Source organism: Clytia hemisphaerica, unplaced genomic scaffold, assembly GCF_902728285.1.
Source record: "Clytia hemisphaerica strain Z4C2 unplaced genomic scaffold, Clytia hemisphaerica genome assembly, whole genome shotgun sequence".
Taxonomy (NCBI): domain Eukaryota; kingdom Metazoa; phylum Cnidaria; class Hydrozoa; order Leptothecata; family Clytiidae; genus Clytia; species Clytia hemisphaerica.
This window is the reverse complement of record NW_027104076.1, coordinates 973,890-992,233: the sequence shown is the minus strand read 5'-3', so window position 1 is coordinate 992,233 and position 18,344 is coordinate 973,890. Positions and strand designations below refer to the sequence as shown.

Here is an 18,344-nt window from a genome sequence, read left to right as displayed (position 1 = left end):
TTTAAAAAATGCATATATACTTGTACGTATAAAAAATTCAGTATATATTGAGGTGAAATTTATCCAAAGTAGAATTTACCAAGCAAATCATTCAACCTGGAAATAAAAAGAAATTAACTATAGAGAATAATAGACATTTTGCAAATATATACAGGCAACTGGTCAACAGACTATCTTCATCCGGGGGGGTACTACCCTTGCCAACTGACGGGGGTGTGCCGCTGCACAGCAAATTTTAGAAAAGTAAAACAAGAAAAAAAAAGTTGAAAATAAACCAAAAAAGTTTAGAATTAGGCATTGTTGGTTTTGTCCGACAGTTAAGCCTAATTACGCTTAAATTAGGATCAAATTTTCTTAAGATTAATTCAGCTTAAATTAAGAAAAAAAGGATTTAACGGGTGGGTGGTAGAAGAAAAATATTATTGTGACATTTGTTAGCAGGTTTTTGTTTTTGTTTAAAAATAATCTTACAAGAAGAACTATAAAGATGAAAAGCTAAGACCTAAAACTATAAAAGTTAAACGAAAATATACCGTATTTAAAAGCACCACTTTCAAAAAAAACTAGCAGTCAGTTCAATGCAAAATCTCGTATTACCATATTTGGAAGAAACCATTGCGTAATGTTATATAAATGTACTACATCACATATAATGCGCATGCGTAAACTTTAACCACAAGCGATTATTACACGCGATGATATACCACAAAATGAAGACGAAGGGGTGGACACTCTTAACGGTCGGGGATGTGGAGGTTCCTTATAAGAAACATTTTTTATAGGAATATCGACTTTTTATAAGAAACATTTCTTATAAATATCGATGTTTTATAAGAAACATTTTTTATAAGAATATCGATCATTCCAGTTAGGGTTAGGGTTGGAGACCCAAACAATAGCATAATTATACTAATTATGCTATTAATGATGTAATCTTTACTATACGAGATTTCTCATTGACCGCCCTCCTAGTACAACATTCAAATGCATAAATTCGGATACAGCTGCGGCGGTACAGTTGAGATGAATCAAGCTGGCACGTTAACATAAAATTCTGACTTCCTCCAAAATTACTGAAAGAAAAATAATTTAGTACAAGATGCTAGGTTGGTTCGTTTCTCTAAATTAAGGTTGAGCCTAGGATTGGAAAGTTGAGCCAATGTACGATTTGTAACTTGTAATGTAAAAACATATGTAATATAAAAGCTTTGTTGTTTAAACTAAAAAAACTAAGACCTAAAAATATGTAACGACTTGCATGTAAATATATATAATATGCATTTGCCTAAAACCTTTCCTAAAAATTGTTTCTAAGGAACTAAAGAAACATGAAAATTTGGCGGATTTGTCTGAATTTAATTTATCAATGTTTATAAAAATTACAGGCCTTTTTTATTATGATTTTGTGCTTTTATTTATTTTCATATGGAGAGATAGAAAAGAAAATAGAACAAGAATTCAGGGTGTAGGTTTTATACTTACATCCAGTTATCTTGTCTATTTTTAGAACATCTCCTCCTTATGTAAAATGCGAGAAAAGAATTACAACATAAATTACAACTAAATTCCCGCCAAAATGTTTCCTACTATGTATATGAAAAAATGTACAGTTCGTTCACTCTAACTTGGTTAATGACTTTTTTACAAACACTCAATTTCCATTTTTTAATAGTTGAAAGAAAAGAATTCCACTTGAAAGTCATTAGTCATTAACCAAGTTAGAGTGAACGAACTATAACGTAATGCAAAAAAATTAAGATAAAATATAACTCGGCAACTACCGCATCTGTATGTACATGAAATATAACGTTATGCAAAAAAAACCTAATCAAAATATAACTCGGCAACTACTGTCTCAACCGTTCAATCTTAAATTTAGAATATGCGTCGTCGAAATTGTCCAACGTTTTCTCCAAGTTCTTTGGGACGATAGAATCACCAACTACTGTCTCAACCGTTCAATCTTAAATTTAGAATATGCGTCGTTGAAATTGTCCAACGTTTTCTCCAAGTTCTTTGGGACGATAGAATCACCAAAGATAACGTATTGCAAAAAATGGAAACCAGTATCATAATTAAGCGGGTAATCCATGTCGAAAAGATAGTAGTAAGCCAACATGGTTGGCACAGCGTCTACTAAGGAGACTGTTGTAAGATGTTTTCCTCTGAGAAACAGCTTCATTTTTTCTTCTTCATAAACCATTACTATTTGATCGAAATTCGATAAAACTTGCACGTTTGGACGGTTCTGGAAAATGGAAAGGAAAAAGTTAACGATGTACATAACATTCGGCATTCTAATAAAAAAATTGTAAACTGAAACATTAGTCAATTCAAAGTGAAAGTTTTCTATCTCACGGTAGAATGTACATATGGATATGTACATGTGTGTCTGATTGTAGGGGGCATTGTAAGTAAAAGTACTGTATTTTAGAATTTGAACGTTAAATAAAAGTTAGTTAATTAAATAGTTACTTAAATAAAACCCCTTATTTGATGATGCAGTGAAATTTTAAAACTAAATTTGACACTTACTTTGTCAGAATAAGCAACATCGTGTACAAGTTTTTTCGAAAGTTTTTGCTTATTCCCAATGATGCATGGTAGGTTGTTGAGTAAAAACGTTAGTCTTGTGGCTGCAATCTCCCTTGAAATATATTGAGATTTTAGTGTATTTTAACGTTTTTCAGAATTTAAAGTTCGGGCGAGAATTGCTATTTTAGCACTTCCACTTTCTTCCATTGAATATTTCGATTTTAGAAGGGTTTGGTGGCTTCTAGGCTATATTCCAAGCCTCATTCGAGCAAATTTGAGCTTTTAAATCCTGAGATCCTAAGCTCCTAAGTCTTAAGTCTCATGTTAAAACTCAGAGTTAAAACTCTACTTTCCAACTGTAGTTTAAGGCGCTTAAAAATCAATTGTGGTGTTCAAAATTACACCGGGAATTCCCCTTTGTTTCAAATATTTCTTGAAGGATTGTGGAAAGGAAATGTTATTTTATAAAAGATGAATCAAACAATCTTGAAATTACCTTTTTTGAGGGAACTAATTTTAGCGGTTCGCAATTTTGAGATTTTTTGCGGGAAATTAACTTAGCGGGATTCTCACTTGGAAGAAAATTAGAGCTATTTTGTGATTTATTTGACCAGTTTTTCGCATGTGATAAATTTTCAGGAACTAAATTTTGCGGTTTGGGCCCAAATCCGCAAAAATTAGTTCCCTTAAGGTAGAAGTTTTGCCAGGTTTTGAGGTTTAAGGAATTTTTTATCTCTGAGCGCCAAAATTTCTACCTTAAAGGTGACAAGAGTTTTTAATTACCTGGCTTATTGTCTTTAGGCATCATCTGAAGTTTTAGAGTTGCCCATGTTATTAAATGGTCGATTTCAACCTCTAGTCGGTCGGTGTTGCAATTCGTTAGCTTTTTGATTTTTCGTTCGTGTTCGATTACTTGAAATGCTTCGTGGATTACCTGAATTTGAAATTTGGGAGTTCTTGAATGGAAATCTCAAACTTTTATACTAAATCCTGTATGAATGGTAAAACTTCTCGAGTCTCTAGTAAACATACAAAAGATAATATCAAACTGGACTTAATAAACAACGTACAGACGTGAAATCAGAACTTGAATAAATAGACGTACATGGAACTTGAATAAACGTATATAGGAAAAGCTGGGCTAAAATAAACGTCCAGGGGAGAAAGAGTTCCAAACATATACGTATTTATAGTGTATGCCCTTTGGTCAGGCTAGGTCAGGCTCGAATCCAGGCTGAATATCATGCGTGTAGTATGCTTATCGGTTTAATACATGGAAAATAAGTGCAAAGTAAAGGCTATGTCTCCTGTTTAAGGGGAATATATTCGAGCAAACTTTGTAAACTTTACAAAATTATTTTCAGGCCTGTATGCTTGCTATGCCTAAGTAATCAGCAAATCTGCTTATGCTTATAAGGGGAATTTAGTAAGAAAAGATCCAAGGCACAAAGACATCTTTGATAATGATAGCTTTGAAAGCATCTAACCCATTCAAAGAAGAAGAAAAAAATTACCATTCTGTGATCTTGAAAGCATGGATATTTCTTTAGCACCTCCACATGGTGATCTTTATTCTTGGCAAGTCCGGCAATAAACGAGCGTCTAAATTTGTAGTCTTGGTCTATGTACGATATCAAAGTTTGTAGGTCGAATTTCTTCTTCGCATATTCAGCTCCAATCTTTTGCACAATCTTTTCATGCATGGCTAAGAATGAAAGACATTTTGGTTATTATCCTTTTCCCTATTGACATGGGTCAAGAAAAGCAACAAAACAGTAACCGCAGACATCAATTTGGAAGACATAATTGGAATAATTCAGGTTATCTATTGTCTATGCTGCAAAATCACATACCTGGAGTGGTGATAATGGCTCGTTCCATACATCCAGGTCCATTTGTCCCTGTTTAAAAGATAAAGATACTTAGAAAATACAAAAGAAAAACTTTTCCTTTTAAGCTAAGCAAAATGTCCAGAAAGGTAATTTATAATGGGCCTGTAGGTTGATTGATGAATGGGAGTGACTCGTTATTGATTGCAATGGTTTTAAAAGGCTTACCAGACGAGTACAAGGCTTTTGTGGCAGTTACAACTCAAGCAGAAAATGTTACTGACTTTGCAAAATTTAAAACTTCTCTTAGACATTTTGAAGAAACCGAAAATTTGAGAACCCAATCTAACCCTACTGATCAATCCTCCGCCATAATGAAACTCTATGCCCAGGAAGGAAGGAAACCAATCGTATGTTACTCCTGTGGAACTCCAGGACACAAATCAACCAGCTGTGACAAAAAGAGTAAAGGTCGGTGGTGTAGTATCTGTAAAAACAAAAGTCACAACACTAACAAGTGTAGGAAGAAAAAGGACAGTGCAAACAAAACGTCCACCAAAGGAGAAGATCACTCTTTTGCTTTCAAAGCTAGTGATACAAAGTCAAACATTGAAGCTAGCTCGAATACGTTTCTCGTTGATTGTGGTGCTACTACTCACATAGTGAATGACAAGTCGTGTTTCCTAGACGTTGATTCGACATTCAAATCAAGTGACCACTATATCGAATTAGCTGATGGTACAACAGTGAATGGTGTGGCTAAACAGAAGGGAACTGTTATTACCAAATTTCGAACCAACGAAAATGAATTTGTTGAAGTAAAGTTGAGAGATGTTTTGCTTATTCCAGACTTTCCACAATGCATTTTTTCTGTTAAATCAGCCACAAGTCACGGTTGTAGAGTAATATTTTCGGAGGATAGGAATGAACTTATCGCACCAAATGGAACTATTTTTCCAATTTTCCAAGAAAAACGTTTGTATTACCTTTGCAAGTCAGTCGTCAACTCTAATCGTTCAGAGAGCCTTCAAACGTGGCATCGTATTCTTGGTCACTGCAACACGGCTGACATCCTGAAGATGGAGAGCGTAGTCCAGGGAATGAAAATCAGTGACAGCCAAACCAAATTTGACTGTGAAACCTGCATCATGGCCAAACAACCGAATACTCGCAACCGTAACCCAGACGTAAGAGCAACTGAGCCATTTGAACTGATTCACACCGACCTCTCTGGACCTATAGATCCAATTGCTAAGGATGGCTTCAAATATGCCATTGTGTTTACTGACGATTATTCAGGAAATATGTTTACCTATTTTCTCAAGGAGAAATCAGACACCACTCGTGCCACAGAAAAATTCTTAGCTGATGTTGCCCCGTATGGGAAAGGTTAAAGTTTTCATGAGGACATTTTTCCATCAGGAGAGCCAAAACGTGTTCGATCAGATAATGGTGGGGAGTTCATTTCTCATGAGTTCAGTGATCTTTTGATTAAGCATAAAATCAAACATGAGAAGAGTGCCCCATATTCACCTCATCAAAATGGTACCGCTGAAAGAAGTTGGCGCACGTTGTTTGAAATGGCTAGATCATTATTGTTAGAGGCAGGTTTACCCAAGAATCTGTGGACGTATGCCGTCATGACTGCAACTCACATCCGTAACCGATGCTACAGTCAGCGGACTAAGAACACTCCGTATGGACTTATTACCGGTTCCAAACCAGACGTTGCTCGACTTCAAGTTTTCGGATCGATTTGTTATCCTATCACCATCAAACCAAAGAAACTAGATCCCAGGACATCTAAAGGAGTCTTTGTCGGATACGATCGAGATAGTCCCAGCTACCTAGTCTATGACCTTGAAACCAAAGCAGTCTCAAAACATCGTCTCGTAAAATTTCTACCCACAGTCAACCAAATACCAGTTGCTGACGATACCTTACCAGTTGCTGATGAACCGACCGTCAAACCAGATCCATCTGACGATAAGCCTATGACCGTAACCGCTAAATCTGAACCATGGAAATCGTATCCTCTCAGATCACGTCAACAACCGTCAATCCCAGATGAACCAAAGAATGAACCTGATGAAATTGACGCTGCCAAATTCGTGCATTATTGTTACCACGTTAACACACCTGCATCCTTCAAAGAAGCCCTGTCCTGTCCAGAAGCCAAGCAATGGAAACAAGCTATGGACAATGAATTTGAGAGCTTGAAATCGAATCACACATTTATCGAAAAAGAGCTTCCTTCCAATAAATCGTTAGTTGGGGGAAAATGGGTTTTTAATTTGAAAGGTGACCCTGAAAACCCGACTTTCAAAGCTCGTTTTGTTGCAAAAGGATACTCTCAAGTTGAAGGTATCGATTACCATGAGACTTTTTCACCTACAGCCAGAATGGAAACCGTTCGTACCCTTATCCAAGTTGCTGCCCATCGTGATCTTGATCTCCAGCAGATGGACGTCAAAACCGCTTTTCTTCATGCACCTATTGAGGAGGAGATTTATGTTAACGCACCAGAAGGATACAAGCCAACCAACCCTGCTTTTGTTTGGAAACTACAGAAATCCTTGTACGGACTTAAACAAAGTGGTCGTAATTGGAATTCCACTTTTCATGATCATCTTAAGGACAATGGGTTTGTTCAATCGAAAGCTGACCCTTGCCTTTTCACAAAATCAATCAATGATTCCGTTAGTTATTTACTTGTATGGGTTGATGATATCATGCTTGCGTCCAATGATCCAACGTTAATGACCGACACCAAATCGCACCTGAGCCAAGCCTTCAAAATGAAAGATCTTGGAATGTTGAAGCATTTTCTCGGCATCGATTTCTGTCGCATTAAAGGCCAAATCCTCATGAGTCAGGAGGAGTATATTTTGAAGATCCTCAAGAGATTTGGCATGTCCAACTGTAAACCACGTGCAACGCCTTGTGAACCGAATCCGGAAGTGTACGAAAAGGAAGGAGACGAGCCAGTCGACCAAACCTCCTACCGTCAAATGGTTGGTAGCCTTATCTATGCCATGGTCTGCACGCGACCCGACCTGAGTTATGTAGTTACGAAACTATCACAAAAGTTATCGTGTCCAACAGCAGCTGATTTGATGATGCTGAAACATGTATTCCGTTATTTGCAAAAGACATCAAATTATTGTTTGAAATATACGAAATCGACCGACGGATTGCAAATCACTGCCTTCTGCGATTCTGATTGGGCTGCCTCGAAGGATCGGAAAAGTATTTCTGGTTACTGTATTGCATTAAATCCTGCTGGTCCTCCCATTCCATGGAAATCGAAACGCCAAAATTGTATTGCATTATCCACATGTGAGGCAGAATATGTTGCTATGTCAATCGCCTCGCAGGAAATTGTTTATTTAAAGCGAAATTTGCTTAATGAGATGTTAAGTGAAAAGTTATATGCTATTATGTATTGTGATAACCAAGGAGCCCTAGCGTTGTCCAAAAATCCTACCAATCACTCAAAGGCGAAACATATTGATATCCGTTTCCATTTTGTACGTGAGTGTCAGAACACTAACCTGATTAACTATAACTATATTCCATCAAATGACAATTGTGCGGACATATTCACAAAACCGCCCAAGAAATTTCTATTGGAAAAATCTTCAGATTTTATCTTTGGAATCTAGATTGATTATTTTTTAGGCTATTTTTTGCTTAGGAATTTTGTTATGTATACATTTTTTGCATTTTTGTCGAAGTAGTCGTCAAGTTGGGGTGTCGATAATTTGACGACCACTTTCGTTTTCTGCTTTTGTTTATATTAGTCGTTACCGGACATTTAGTCTCACATGTCTCGGCTCTAGTCTTCTTTTTCCCGTACCAAAATGGTACCACAGTTGCGAGCTTCTAACTTCGATTTAAACTGCTGTAAGAAGAAGATAGTTTATTTACTTGTACATCAACTTGTCTCCAGATTTATTTCTTCCATCAATGCTGTCCACTACCATGTCTTCCATGAACTCAACATGCTCTCCTACACAAAGTTTGCGCCCCTCTTGTCTACGCTACTGCATTATAAAATTTTAATCTTGTTTCATAGAGGTCAATAGACCTGCGACATTTCTATAAAATAAAATATAGTTTTTGACTTGAGACTTTCACCAGTGATAGATATTAACCATATAAGGCAGTGTGCAAAATTTCAGTTCTGTCCCCTGCGTAGTTGGTATTTTACAGACCGGTCAGTATTTTACCCAAAATGCTCACGTTCTGCATAACCACTTATCCGATTTCGCTCAAATTTTGACAGCAAGCTTGTATATTGTATTGCCAATACCTAACACTAGTCAAAATTTCAAGTCAATAGCACTTTCAAATCCTGAGATATAAAACCTGGGGCAGATTTAGGCAAAAAGGGAACTCGTGTAACTTGGCGCAAAAAATTGGGGGCCTTAGACATGTTCATTTATACCTTTAAAGAAGCGCATTATGATGTAGAATTCAAAAATCACTGTTAATAAAATTAATTTTTTCACCAAAAAAAGTTATAAGGGAAAAACCAAAAAATGCTGACGTCAGCAAAATTTGTTTTTTGAATACCAGTTTGGCTTATGATATAAACATGAAATTTGGACCAAAGTGACACATCATTAATAGGATCATTTTTGAAAAAAAAATTTTTTTTAATTTTGCTGACGTCAGCACTTTATTGCAAAATTTCGTATTTTCGAAAAAATATTATATGCAAAAATGTTTCTACTAATGATATGCAACTTTGGTCCAAATTTCATGTTCATACCAATAGCCAAACTGGAGTTATTCAAAAAACAAATTTTGCTGACGTCAGCATTTTTTGGTTTTTCCCTAATAACTTTTTTTGGTGAAAAAATTAATTTTATTAACAGTGATTTTTGAATTCTACGTCCGAATGCACTTCTTTAAAGGTATAAATGAACATGTCTAAGGCCCCCAATTTTTTGCGCCAAACTTATGGCATCTGGGACATGCCATTACCGTGAAAGTCACAGCTACAATCATATTGTAGGCTGTGACGACCAATCGAGATTCTATTCATCGCGCATCAACGAAAACAATAAGTAACCATGACGATAATCTAAGATCTTGGATTAAGTTCAAAGTTGACATTGTAATTCCCGTCGCTGAAAACATAACAAGAAAGCATCCCAAATGCTTTCACAAAAGTCCACAAAAGAGTCAGTGATAGAGAATCATAACATAAAAGTCTTTCTATTATTTTGATTCCATTGACGTAACATTACTATAATTGATAGTTTAGTAATTACTATTATACACTTGGGAATCATGTAAAAGATTTCTTTTGAACAAAATTCATTTCAATTGCACTTGGAGGCTTCTAGGGAATTCATCAATAGTAAACATGTATATTGATACAGTCTACTAGACATTAATATGGTAAAATTTGCTCTTCATCTTTGATTCTTTTTATAGCTATTAGATTGACACATGCGCGATAAAATCTCTACACTTTGTCGTCAGAGGTTGATATTTTCTTTGAAAACTCGACCTCTGACATTCAGGGTAACATGCCATAAGTTACACGAGCAATTTTTGGCCGGTCTGTAAAATACACGATACCAACAGGTGACAAAAAATTGACCCTACACCCTAAAAATACATGTCAAGTGGAGTTGCCTCGCAAAATTTGAGTAAAAAAATTAAAGTGAAATAAATTTTGGGCATTTTCAAAAGATGATGACGTCATTAGATGGCAATGACGCCATCAATCATGCCGAAATTTTCCCCAAAGATGCCGATTCACATTTGGTGCACACTGGCAAAATTTCATTTTGATTGGAGAAGTATTTCAAAAGTTATCAAATGCACGAAGGGTTAATTTGTCCTTTTATTTGAAGAATTAGTAAATAAATTTAACAAGAGATTAACAAAGCCATTATGATGTTTAAAGGCATTCACAAAATTTCACCGAGCTACCTCTGTAACGAGGTGAATCTCGTCAGTGGCGGACATCAGAGAACAAGGTTTGCTGCTGAAAACAACGTTGTGGTGCCTTTATCTAAGACTCGTTTCCACTGATCGAACATTTATTAATTCTGGCTCTTTATTATGGAATGACCTCCCAACGGAAATCGGACCTCCCAACGGAAATCAAAACTACCAAATCAATATTCCAGTTCAGAAATATTTTTTATCCTGTTCTTTTTTCTTGGTCTTGTTCTTGTTTCTGTTCCCGTTTTTGTCCCCTTCCCCTTCCCCTGGGTGAGACAATTTTCAAACTGCCTGAAAGTTTGAAAATTATTCCATGGCCAGCCACTATAAACCGCCCGGTCGCCACTCCGTATTTCAAGCCCCCATTGGGGCTTCCCCTGGGCGGAGTCAGAATTCAGTCATTTCCTTTACCTCTGGTGGATCCTCAACAGCAATTGTACCCTTCCCTATTTCCCTGTAAAATTTCTTTGCGTCCATCTGAAAAACTTTATTCTGTCTAAAAAACTTGCTGCGTTTGTCAAATCGACGCAGTCTTTGTGCCTTTAACTGCATAACTTGTTTCACTTTTTCTTTGGCACTAGCGAGTGATGCGTTGTCTACAATACCATGTTTTGTAAGTCTTTTGCTCTTTTTCGTTCGAACTACAGTGCCTCTACTGATTTCGTCAAGAATTGAGAGCTCCGCCCGCAGAGTCTCAATTTCCTTTTGAAGTTTCTGTTTCCATTTGGGAGGTTTATTGTGGTGTTTCGGATTGCCTCGTTTCTTTACTTTCAGACCAATGTTTTCAGTAGCTGCCTTGGCTGTAGCATAAATCAAAATATTCACAGTACCCATGTCAAAGCCTGCATCACTCAGTTCATCAATAATTCTTGTGAGAGCAAAATTATAAATTTTCACCTTTTTATGTACTTTGAACGTAAATGGTAGCTTTGGTAAGGTTTCCCTATCTTTCAAGTCAGTAGCCTCAATTTGACCAAACATGCGGATGATATCATCGCGAGCTTCAGAAATTTGGGCCTCATTCTCCTGGATGAACAAAACATCTAATAATTCTTCCCCGAAAGGTTCTTCTTCTTTGGTTTCTTCATTTTCTACAAACTGGCCAGGATCATACGTTCCAATTCGTTCTGACTAAGATTTCTAACATTCACAACTGGTTCTACATTTCTTTCAGAATTTCTTTCTCTTGTATATTGCTGAACTTCTCTTCTCAACTCAAGTACTCAATTTGTGCGTCATTTAGTCTTTTTTGTTTAATGATGTCCCTACGCACGTTTCCTAATGTGTTTGGATTTAAATAACTACGAAAATCGTTGCCTACAATATTTCTCCACTCGTCATAAGTTTGTTGCGTGAGAGTAGTTTTTGGGTTTTCCTGTGCTCTGAAGAAAGCACGGAGGACGTTCTTATAATCCTCAATTTCCCATTTCATTTTTTTTGGTTTTTGTGATGGTTTTTCAATCACCACAGGATCAGGATTGGGGATTGCCCGGTTCTGATGTCCATGTGGATCATTTTGAGAGGATTTCATTCCAGTAGCAGACTTTTCGACCCCAGACTGGTTTCCCTCTGGGGGACGCGACCCTTGTTTAACCGCGGGACAGCCGATGCGGGATGAGGTTTTTTTTGGTTTCATTCAAATGAGATTTTCCATTTTTACCTTACTGGCAAGGGGTTTGTGGTTTTCCTTCCTGGCATTGAGTATTCCGCCCGGTCGCATTATTATTATTATTATTTATTATTATTATTATTTACTCATTTCTTTCCGTATATAAGGTATAAAGTACAATAGAGGATTCCTGTTTATAATTTATAAAGAGTACACCTCGTACTAAAATAAATACTAAAAACATAATATAATACCGTTGATATTGATTTCAAGACTTGATTGTGAATTTTTTGATTTTCAAAACTAACAAGAGCTTGGAGTGCTTCAAGCTTCAAAAAGTTTTCAACTTGGATGAAAAGATCTTAAAGAAAGTCGGCCAAAAAAGTTTGTTTTCCTAGAGAGATAATATTCAAAATAAATAATCTATTTAGAAAAATAAATAACTATGCCGTAAGTTTATTAAAGGCCTATCAAAACAAAGTTATTTCAAAGTTATGGATAACTTGAAGAGCTTGATTGAATTTAAAAGTTGTGGAATCAAGAGTTGCTAATTAAACTTGAAAATATGTTGTTTCAAAAGTTAAGATGGTGTGTTTAGTAGAGTTTCTCAAAATTTGATTTCAAACATGCTAGGTAAATAATAGAAATATAAAATTGTCTTTTAAATTTGTATTATTTCTTAACCGCTCGAAACTTTCCTTTGGGTTCTCCTTTTCAACCATGCGCTTATCAGTTGTATTGAGGTATGCAAAGCTTGTTTTGCATTCCTACGTTACTTGTGATAAGCCTATTGTTTTACGAAGATCCCTAATTTAAGGTGGCTTGAAGAGTAGTTTCTTAGAAGACTAGACTTACAACTCGACTATGAGGAAATGGGCTCCTATCTTTTCGGCAATATATATACTACTTGCCTTACGTGTATCCCGGGCTTTGAAAAAGAGTTGAAAAAGTTTTAAAAAATTTTCGAGAAAGTTTATTGTCTTTTCTTAACTATAGAAATTTTAAGCTAAAGTGAAAAAACTTCGGACGACATGTGCTGTGCCTAACAGCGTTATTTTTTGGGCCTCTGAAATATTAAATTTATTTTGAGTCAAACCAAGATTTCCTACATCATCACTCAATCCTTTGTGTATCACACCAGTTGCGCCAATTATGATTGGGACGATTTTAACTTTATTCAGGTTCCATAAAGTTTTTAATTCTACTGCCAAGTCGGTGTAGTTTCGGATTTTCTCAATTCGTTTACGGGGTATGTTGTAGTCGGACGGAATTGCGATGTCAATGATCAGTGCTTCTTTCGTTTGTTTGTTTAGGAAGACGATTTATTATTATTATTATCTCATTTCTTTCCTTATATAAATTCAAAAGTACATAATAGAGATTTCCTGTTTATAAATTATAAAGAGTACATCTCGTACTAAATAGTAGCAACATAAATTACCCTGAGGTGTATTTGATCGAGAAAAAAATCGGAGCTTTTCACACATCAGTTTAAAAACGTAAATTGATAATTTGATTTGAAGAAGCTGTGGTTACTTCCCTGATGCTAAAAAGCACACTGTGATTTGAAAAGCGAATTGGGAAAAATTCCGCTTTAGATCGTTAGATAGGTTTCGTTCCTAGATATAAATAAACTGATATATATATAAATAAACTAAAAGATATAATAAACAGTATATATTAGATAATATCTTCTTATTCTGGACTATAATTTCCGGATTTTGGGACTAGATTTATGTTTGAAAAGACGCTGTAAAACACTGAAAAGATTCACAGAATATTCATTGGTGACTCGATAAGGATTCTGAACAAGCTTGTTTTGTCTCATGGTTTATAATGTTTGTCTCATACGAATAGAATTAGTTTTAATAAATTCCTAATCAAATAATATAATTTTTTTTTTTTTTTTTAAATATTTTCCTAGCCTATGAATCCTTCCTCAGGCAGGCTTTCAAACAAAAAGAAATTTTGCATGATATGGGGTACTGTTAGATAAACTTCCCCCATTCACTTTATTTCTTCTTGTTATAACTTCAATTTCACATTTGTCTCGCGCTTGTGGAGAGAATCGGAAATTGAAATTATATCAAGAAGAAATGGAAAAAATCGCATCTCAAAGAGAGTTCTAAGTGAATCCTGTACGTGGATTCTCCCAAAAACTCTGTATTCATGTTGCAATATCAATCTATTGGGCTCACGCTTGTGGAGCTGTTCAGAGATTGAAGTTACATCATGAAGCTGTGATATTTCTGAGAAATTAAGAAACTTTATTTAGGAGTATTGAATGTGGATAAGATTCTAATAGTAGTATAAAATTAGACTAAGTGAGAAAAATTTCGCACTATATGCGCTGTCCCTAACAGGGCTATTTTTTGAGCTTCAAATTTATCAAATTTATGTACCTCAAGATTTAGTTTTTCAATATCCTTATCAAAGCATTTAAACATACAACCCATAGCACCAATAATGACTGGAGTGATATTAACTTTTGACAATCGCCAGAGAGTTTTTATTTCGGTGGAGAGGTCTGAGTATTTTCTTAGCTTCTCTAGGCGTTTTTGGGCAACACGGTAATCGATTGGGATGGCAACGTCAATTATGTTGGCGGTTTTATTGATTTTGTCTATAACAACGATGTCTGGTTTGTTGTATTGGATACGGTGGTCAGTTTGGATTGGAAAATTCCACAGTATCCTAACATGATCGTTCTGTTCGACAATTTTTGGTTGATGTTGGTACCAGGGAATCACTTTATCGAGGATACCGTACTCGTTCAGGAGAAGCATGTGGATGTACTTGCATACATTGTCGTGGCGTTCAAGATATTTGGTGGGTGCTAAGGATTCGCAGCTGCTTATGATATGGTGGATCGTTTCTTTTTCTTTTCGACAAACTCTACAAATGTCTGATTCTTCCGTGTGGAAGATGTGCTTTTTGATGTAATTTGTCGTTATCGCTTGTTCTTGTATTGCACATATGGCTGATTCGGTCGCACATTTAAGTGAAGCTGCAGTTAGCCAATGCATCGAGGCTTGTTTGTCTATGTGTGGTTCGTCAAGAAGCTTAGCGTACTGCCCGTGGAGATTTTTCGATTTTAGAGTTTCAACTTTCATATCAGTTCGTTTATTTTTAATTTTGTTTTTCCGTTGCTGTTTGTTGAGGGTAGACATTTGTTCAATTTCAAACTCGAGCTCCTGGCAATAGATTTGCGCCCTTTCATGTATCGATTTTGCGTTTCTAGAGGCCTGCCAATCAGAAACCAAGTTGAGGAGGGCTTCATTGGTTGATAGCAAATAGGTACTGAAGTTGATGATCGAGTTTTTGAAGTGTTCAGTTAAGTTTATCAGACCTCTACCACCCTCCTTTCTTGCGATGTATAATCTCGTTATGTCGCTTTGGCTGTGCATTGCGTGGAACGATTGCAGCATCTTGCGTGTCTCGCGGTCGATGATTTCAAGTTCGGTTATGGACCAATCCAGTATTGGAAAGCCGTATGACAGTGCCGGTACTGCCCACATGTTGATGGCGTTGATTAGATGTTTACTGGAAAGTTCACTTTTCAATATCATTTTAAGTCGGGAGAAATATTCCTTTTTCAATGACGATTTCGTTTCTTTATCAGTCGTAAAATGTTCTTTGAACCCCAGATATCGATATTGTTGGTTCGGTTGAAGAGATGTTAGGAGCTCGCCGTTATTGAGAGTGATGTCTTCTGATGGTTTGATCTTTCCTCTGATGATGGTGGTTTTGTTGCATTTATCGATCCCAAACTGCATGCATATGTCATCACTAAAGGTTTTGACGATAGCAATCATTTGACGCAGTTGTTGGTCATTTGATGCATACAGCTTGAGGTCGTCCATGAATAGCAGGTGGGATATGGTGTTGTTCGCGAATCGGTATCCGAGGTTCGATCGTTTTAACAACCATGACAATGGTAGCAGGGACATGATGAACAACATTCCGGACGGGCTGTCTCCCTGGAATATGCCTGTGTTGATTGAAAATTCGTTTGTCGTAATCGCGTTTTCGTGAAATGGAAGTGTGATTGAAGTTTTCCATTCTTTCATGGTTGTTTCGATAAAACTGATGGTTGTCGAGTCGAATTTATGTATCTTCAGGACATTGATGATCCAATCATGCGGGACGGAGTCGTACGCTTTTCGATAATCGATCCACGCCGTAGATATATTACGCTTCTTGACTTTGGCGCTCTCCATAATCATCTTGTTGATTATCAGTTGGTCGATTGTGCCGAAGGTATTGCTGGCGTTGCCTTTCTGCTCTTCAGGTATCAAGTTGTTAGCCGTGATGTGGTGATTCATACGGGTTGTTATGATACTTGAGATGATTTTATACATGATGGGTAGACAGGTAATTGGTCGATAGTTAGATGGGTTCTGGGTTGGTGGTTTCTTTGATATTAAGGTGGTTCTCCCGGTGGTCAACCATTTAGGGCACGTTGTTGGGTCGACAATTGTGTTGTTGGAAAGCTCAGCAAACTTGGCATGAATATTTGGAAGGTTGCACCACCAGAAATTTTGGATTTTATCGATTCCTGGGCTTTTCCAATTGGCGAATTTGTTTGTTGCAGACATGACTTCATCTGACGTGATATCACTGTACTCGGACTGCGCGGCATCGATAGACTCTTCATACTGTTGTAGCCAGACGGATTCTTTGTTGTAGCACTTCCGTGTTTCGTACATCGGTTTCCAGAACTGTTCGATACTTTCTTTCGATGGTGGGTCTTTGACTTCGGTCTTATTTCCTCGAAGCTCGTCGAACAATTTCGAAGGTTTCTCGATGAAATCGTTGTTCTGGCGGAATTGTGTTTGGCGTTTTTGGTATCGTGACAGTCTGTTGTTTAAAGCTAGCATGCGTTGCTTCAAAGTTTCTAATATTACTTCTCTTTCGTATTCGTCAGTGATGTTGTATTTTTGCCGCATGGCGTTGTTGTTCTTTTTCATTTTCGTAGAGGGATTTGGGTCTCGCATCTGTGATACTCGGCTTACGTCTCCTCGGATGTTGTCAATTCTCATTTTCATATTGAACACCCAGTTATCTCCCTTTCGTTGTTTTTTATTTGTTTTTCGGTAGATACAACATTTCTGCGCACTGATCTCATTTATAGCTGTGATCGCGGCCGCGTACGTCAGATTGTTGAGTTGATTGACGTCAGAAATGTCAGTTAGCACTGTAGCGTCTTCGAGAACTTTGTTTACTTTTCCCAAAGATTTTTCCAATGTTTTTAGGGTCTTTTTGTTAGGTTTTTTAAAATTATACCTTTCTTCAAAGGGTGTGACGATACTATACGCATAGTTTTCGAGTAGTCTTTCCTTTAGTTGTAGGTGTTCGTCTTCCTCTGGTTGATTTTCGTCCAGAATCTCGATATTTTCCGGTTCTTCTTCGGGTTGTCGAGGCGGTTCGTTTTCAGGTGGTTGTTCGTGTTCTGGACCGGTTTCTGCCTCTGGTTGTTCGGTTAGTTGGTTTCGTGGCTGGTTTCTTTCGTTGTCGATCTCATCTTGAATCTCATTTCGAATTTGTTGGATTTCCAGCTCGGTTAACCAGCTTCCTCGTGTATTTTCTCTGGTGTTGACCTTCTTTGTGATGACTTGTTTCCGGTCACAAATCTTTTGTTCTGTACACCGGATTTCGGGGTGAAGGGCTTCCCATCTACGGTGGAACTCCTTTCGGTAAGGAGCGTCAGGGTAGCGCAGAATTGTGTTGAAGAAGCAACGGATAACATCTGAGTTTAGGTTTTTCGTCCATTTCATCCGTACCTCTCTTTGATGGTTTTGCGTGTTGTTTTCTTCTGAAATAACAGCAGGCTCGTCATCTCGGTTGTTCTGCAGTTGCTGTAGGTGTTGTTGGTTGTTTCTTAGTTCATTTTGTTGAAGAATCACGTTGCGTTCGTGACTTTCAAGAAAACTTTCGTTCATTTTCGTCAGAGCACAGATAGACACGTCTGCACTCTTTCGATATTATTATTATTATTATTATTATTATTGCCGCGGAGGTCAAATCCTGGTTTGGTGTCCAGCGCGGGGTAACTCACCACTTTCCAGGAGACTTGTCTCCTGAGTTTCAAACATTGAAGTCGCAATTGCGCATATTAAAATTGTGGTGGTCCTGTGACCTCCACACGTCAGTTGTTTGTGGGTGAGCAGTGCAAACGCTGACGTAATGAAGACTGCTCCGAAGATCCTTTAGTCAGTTTTTAGTTTAATCAGTGAGTGTGAGAGTTAGAAGACTTGCAGGTTGCTTCACTGTCCCTTTGCCGCTTGTTGGGGCCGGGCCTGGGTCGTGACTTGCATAGTCTAGTCTAGATAAGGATCTTTAGCTTTCCAGTCCCTAAGCCCCTGGTCAGGGGCCGGGGCTGGTTAGTAAATTCAGCCTCCAGG

At 37.2% G+C, this 18,344-nt stretch overlaps 2 protein-coding genes across 7 annotated transcripts in view; both read right to left on the bottom strand.

Annotated features, from left to right (window-relative positions):
- Nucleotides 1-1,697: 1,697 nt before the first annotated feature.
- The window catches only part of LOC136812607 (uncharacterized), a 72,533-nt gene continuing 55,886 nt past the window's right edge, over nucleotides 1,698-18,344 (bottom strand). For 2 of the 6 annotated variants that reach the window (XM_067069135.1, XM_067069136.1), the window contains 6 exons: nucleotides 6,784-6,857; nucleotides 4,389-4,436; nucleotides 4,050-4,240; nucleotides 3,319-3,469; nucleotides 2,536-2,636; nucleotides 1,698-2,248 (listed from right to left, as the gene is read on the bottom strand). In XM_067069135.1, the coding sequence (XP_066925236.1) occupies nucleotides 1,943-2,248; nucleotides 2,536-2,636; nucleotides 3,319-3,469; nucleotides 4,050-4,240; nucleotides 4,389-4,436; nucleotides 6,784-6,853 (867 nt within the window). In that variant the 5' untranslated portion in view covers nucleotides 6,854-6,857 and the 3' untranslated portion in view covers nucleotides 1,698-1,942. Of the gene's footprint in view, nucleotides 2,249-2,535; nucleotides 2,648-3,318; nucleotides 3,470-4,049; nucleotides 4,241-4,388; nucleotides 4,437-6,783; nucleotides 8,826-18,344 lie in introns of those variants that run through there. The other 4 variants (XM_067069137.1, XM_067069139.1, XM_067069138.1 and 1 more) reach the window with 4 other exon arrangements.
- LOC136812543 (uncharacterized) lies at nucleotides 10,719-17,882 on the bottom strand. Its single transcript, XM_067069070.1, has 2 exons — nucleotides 14,343-17,882; nucleotides 10,719-11,429 (listed from the first exon to the last, which is right to left on the bottom strand). Exons 1-2 carry the CDS (start codon nucleotides 17,880-17,882, stop codon nucleotides 10,719-10,721), a joined length of 4,251 nt encoding a protein of 1,416 aa, XP_066925171.1.

Coding starts and splice junctions, on each gene's coding strand:
- LOC136812543 (XM_067069070.1), bottom strand. CDS start 17,882: ATGAACGAAAGTTTTCTTGAAAGTCACGAACGCAACGTGATTCTTCAA. Junction 11,430..14,342: donor TTGAAAAACTAAATCTTGAG/GTACATAAATTT, acceptor GATCCTGGCCAG/TTTGTAGAAAATGAAGAAAC.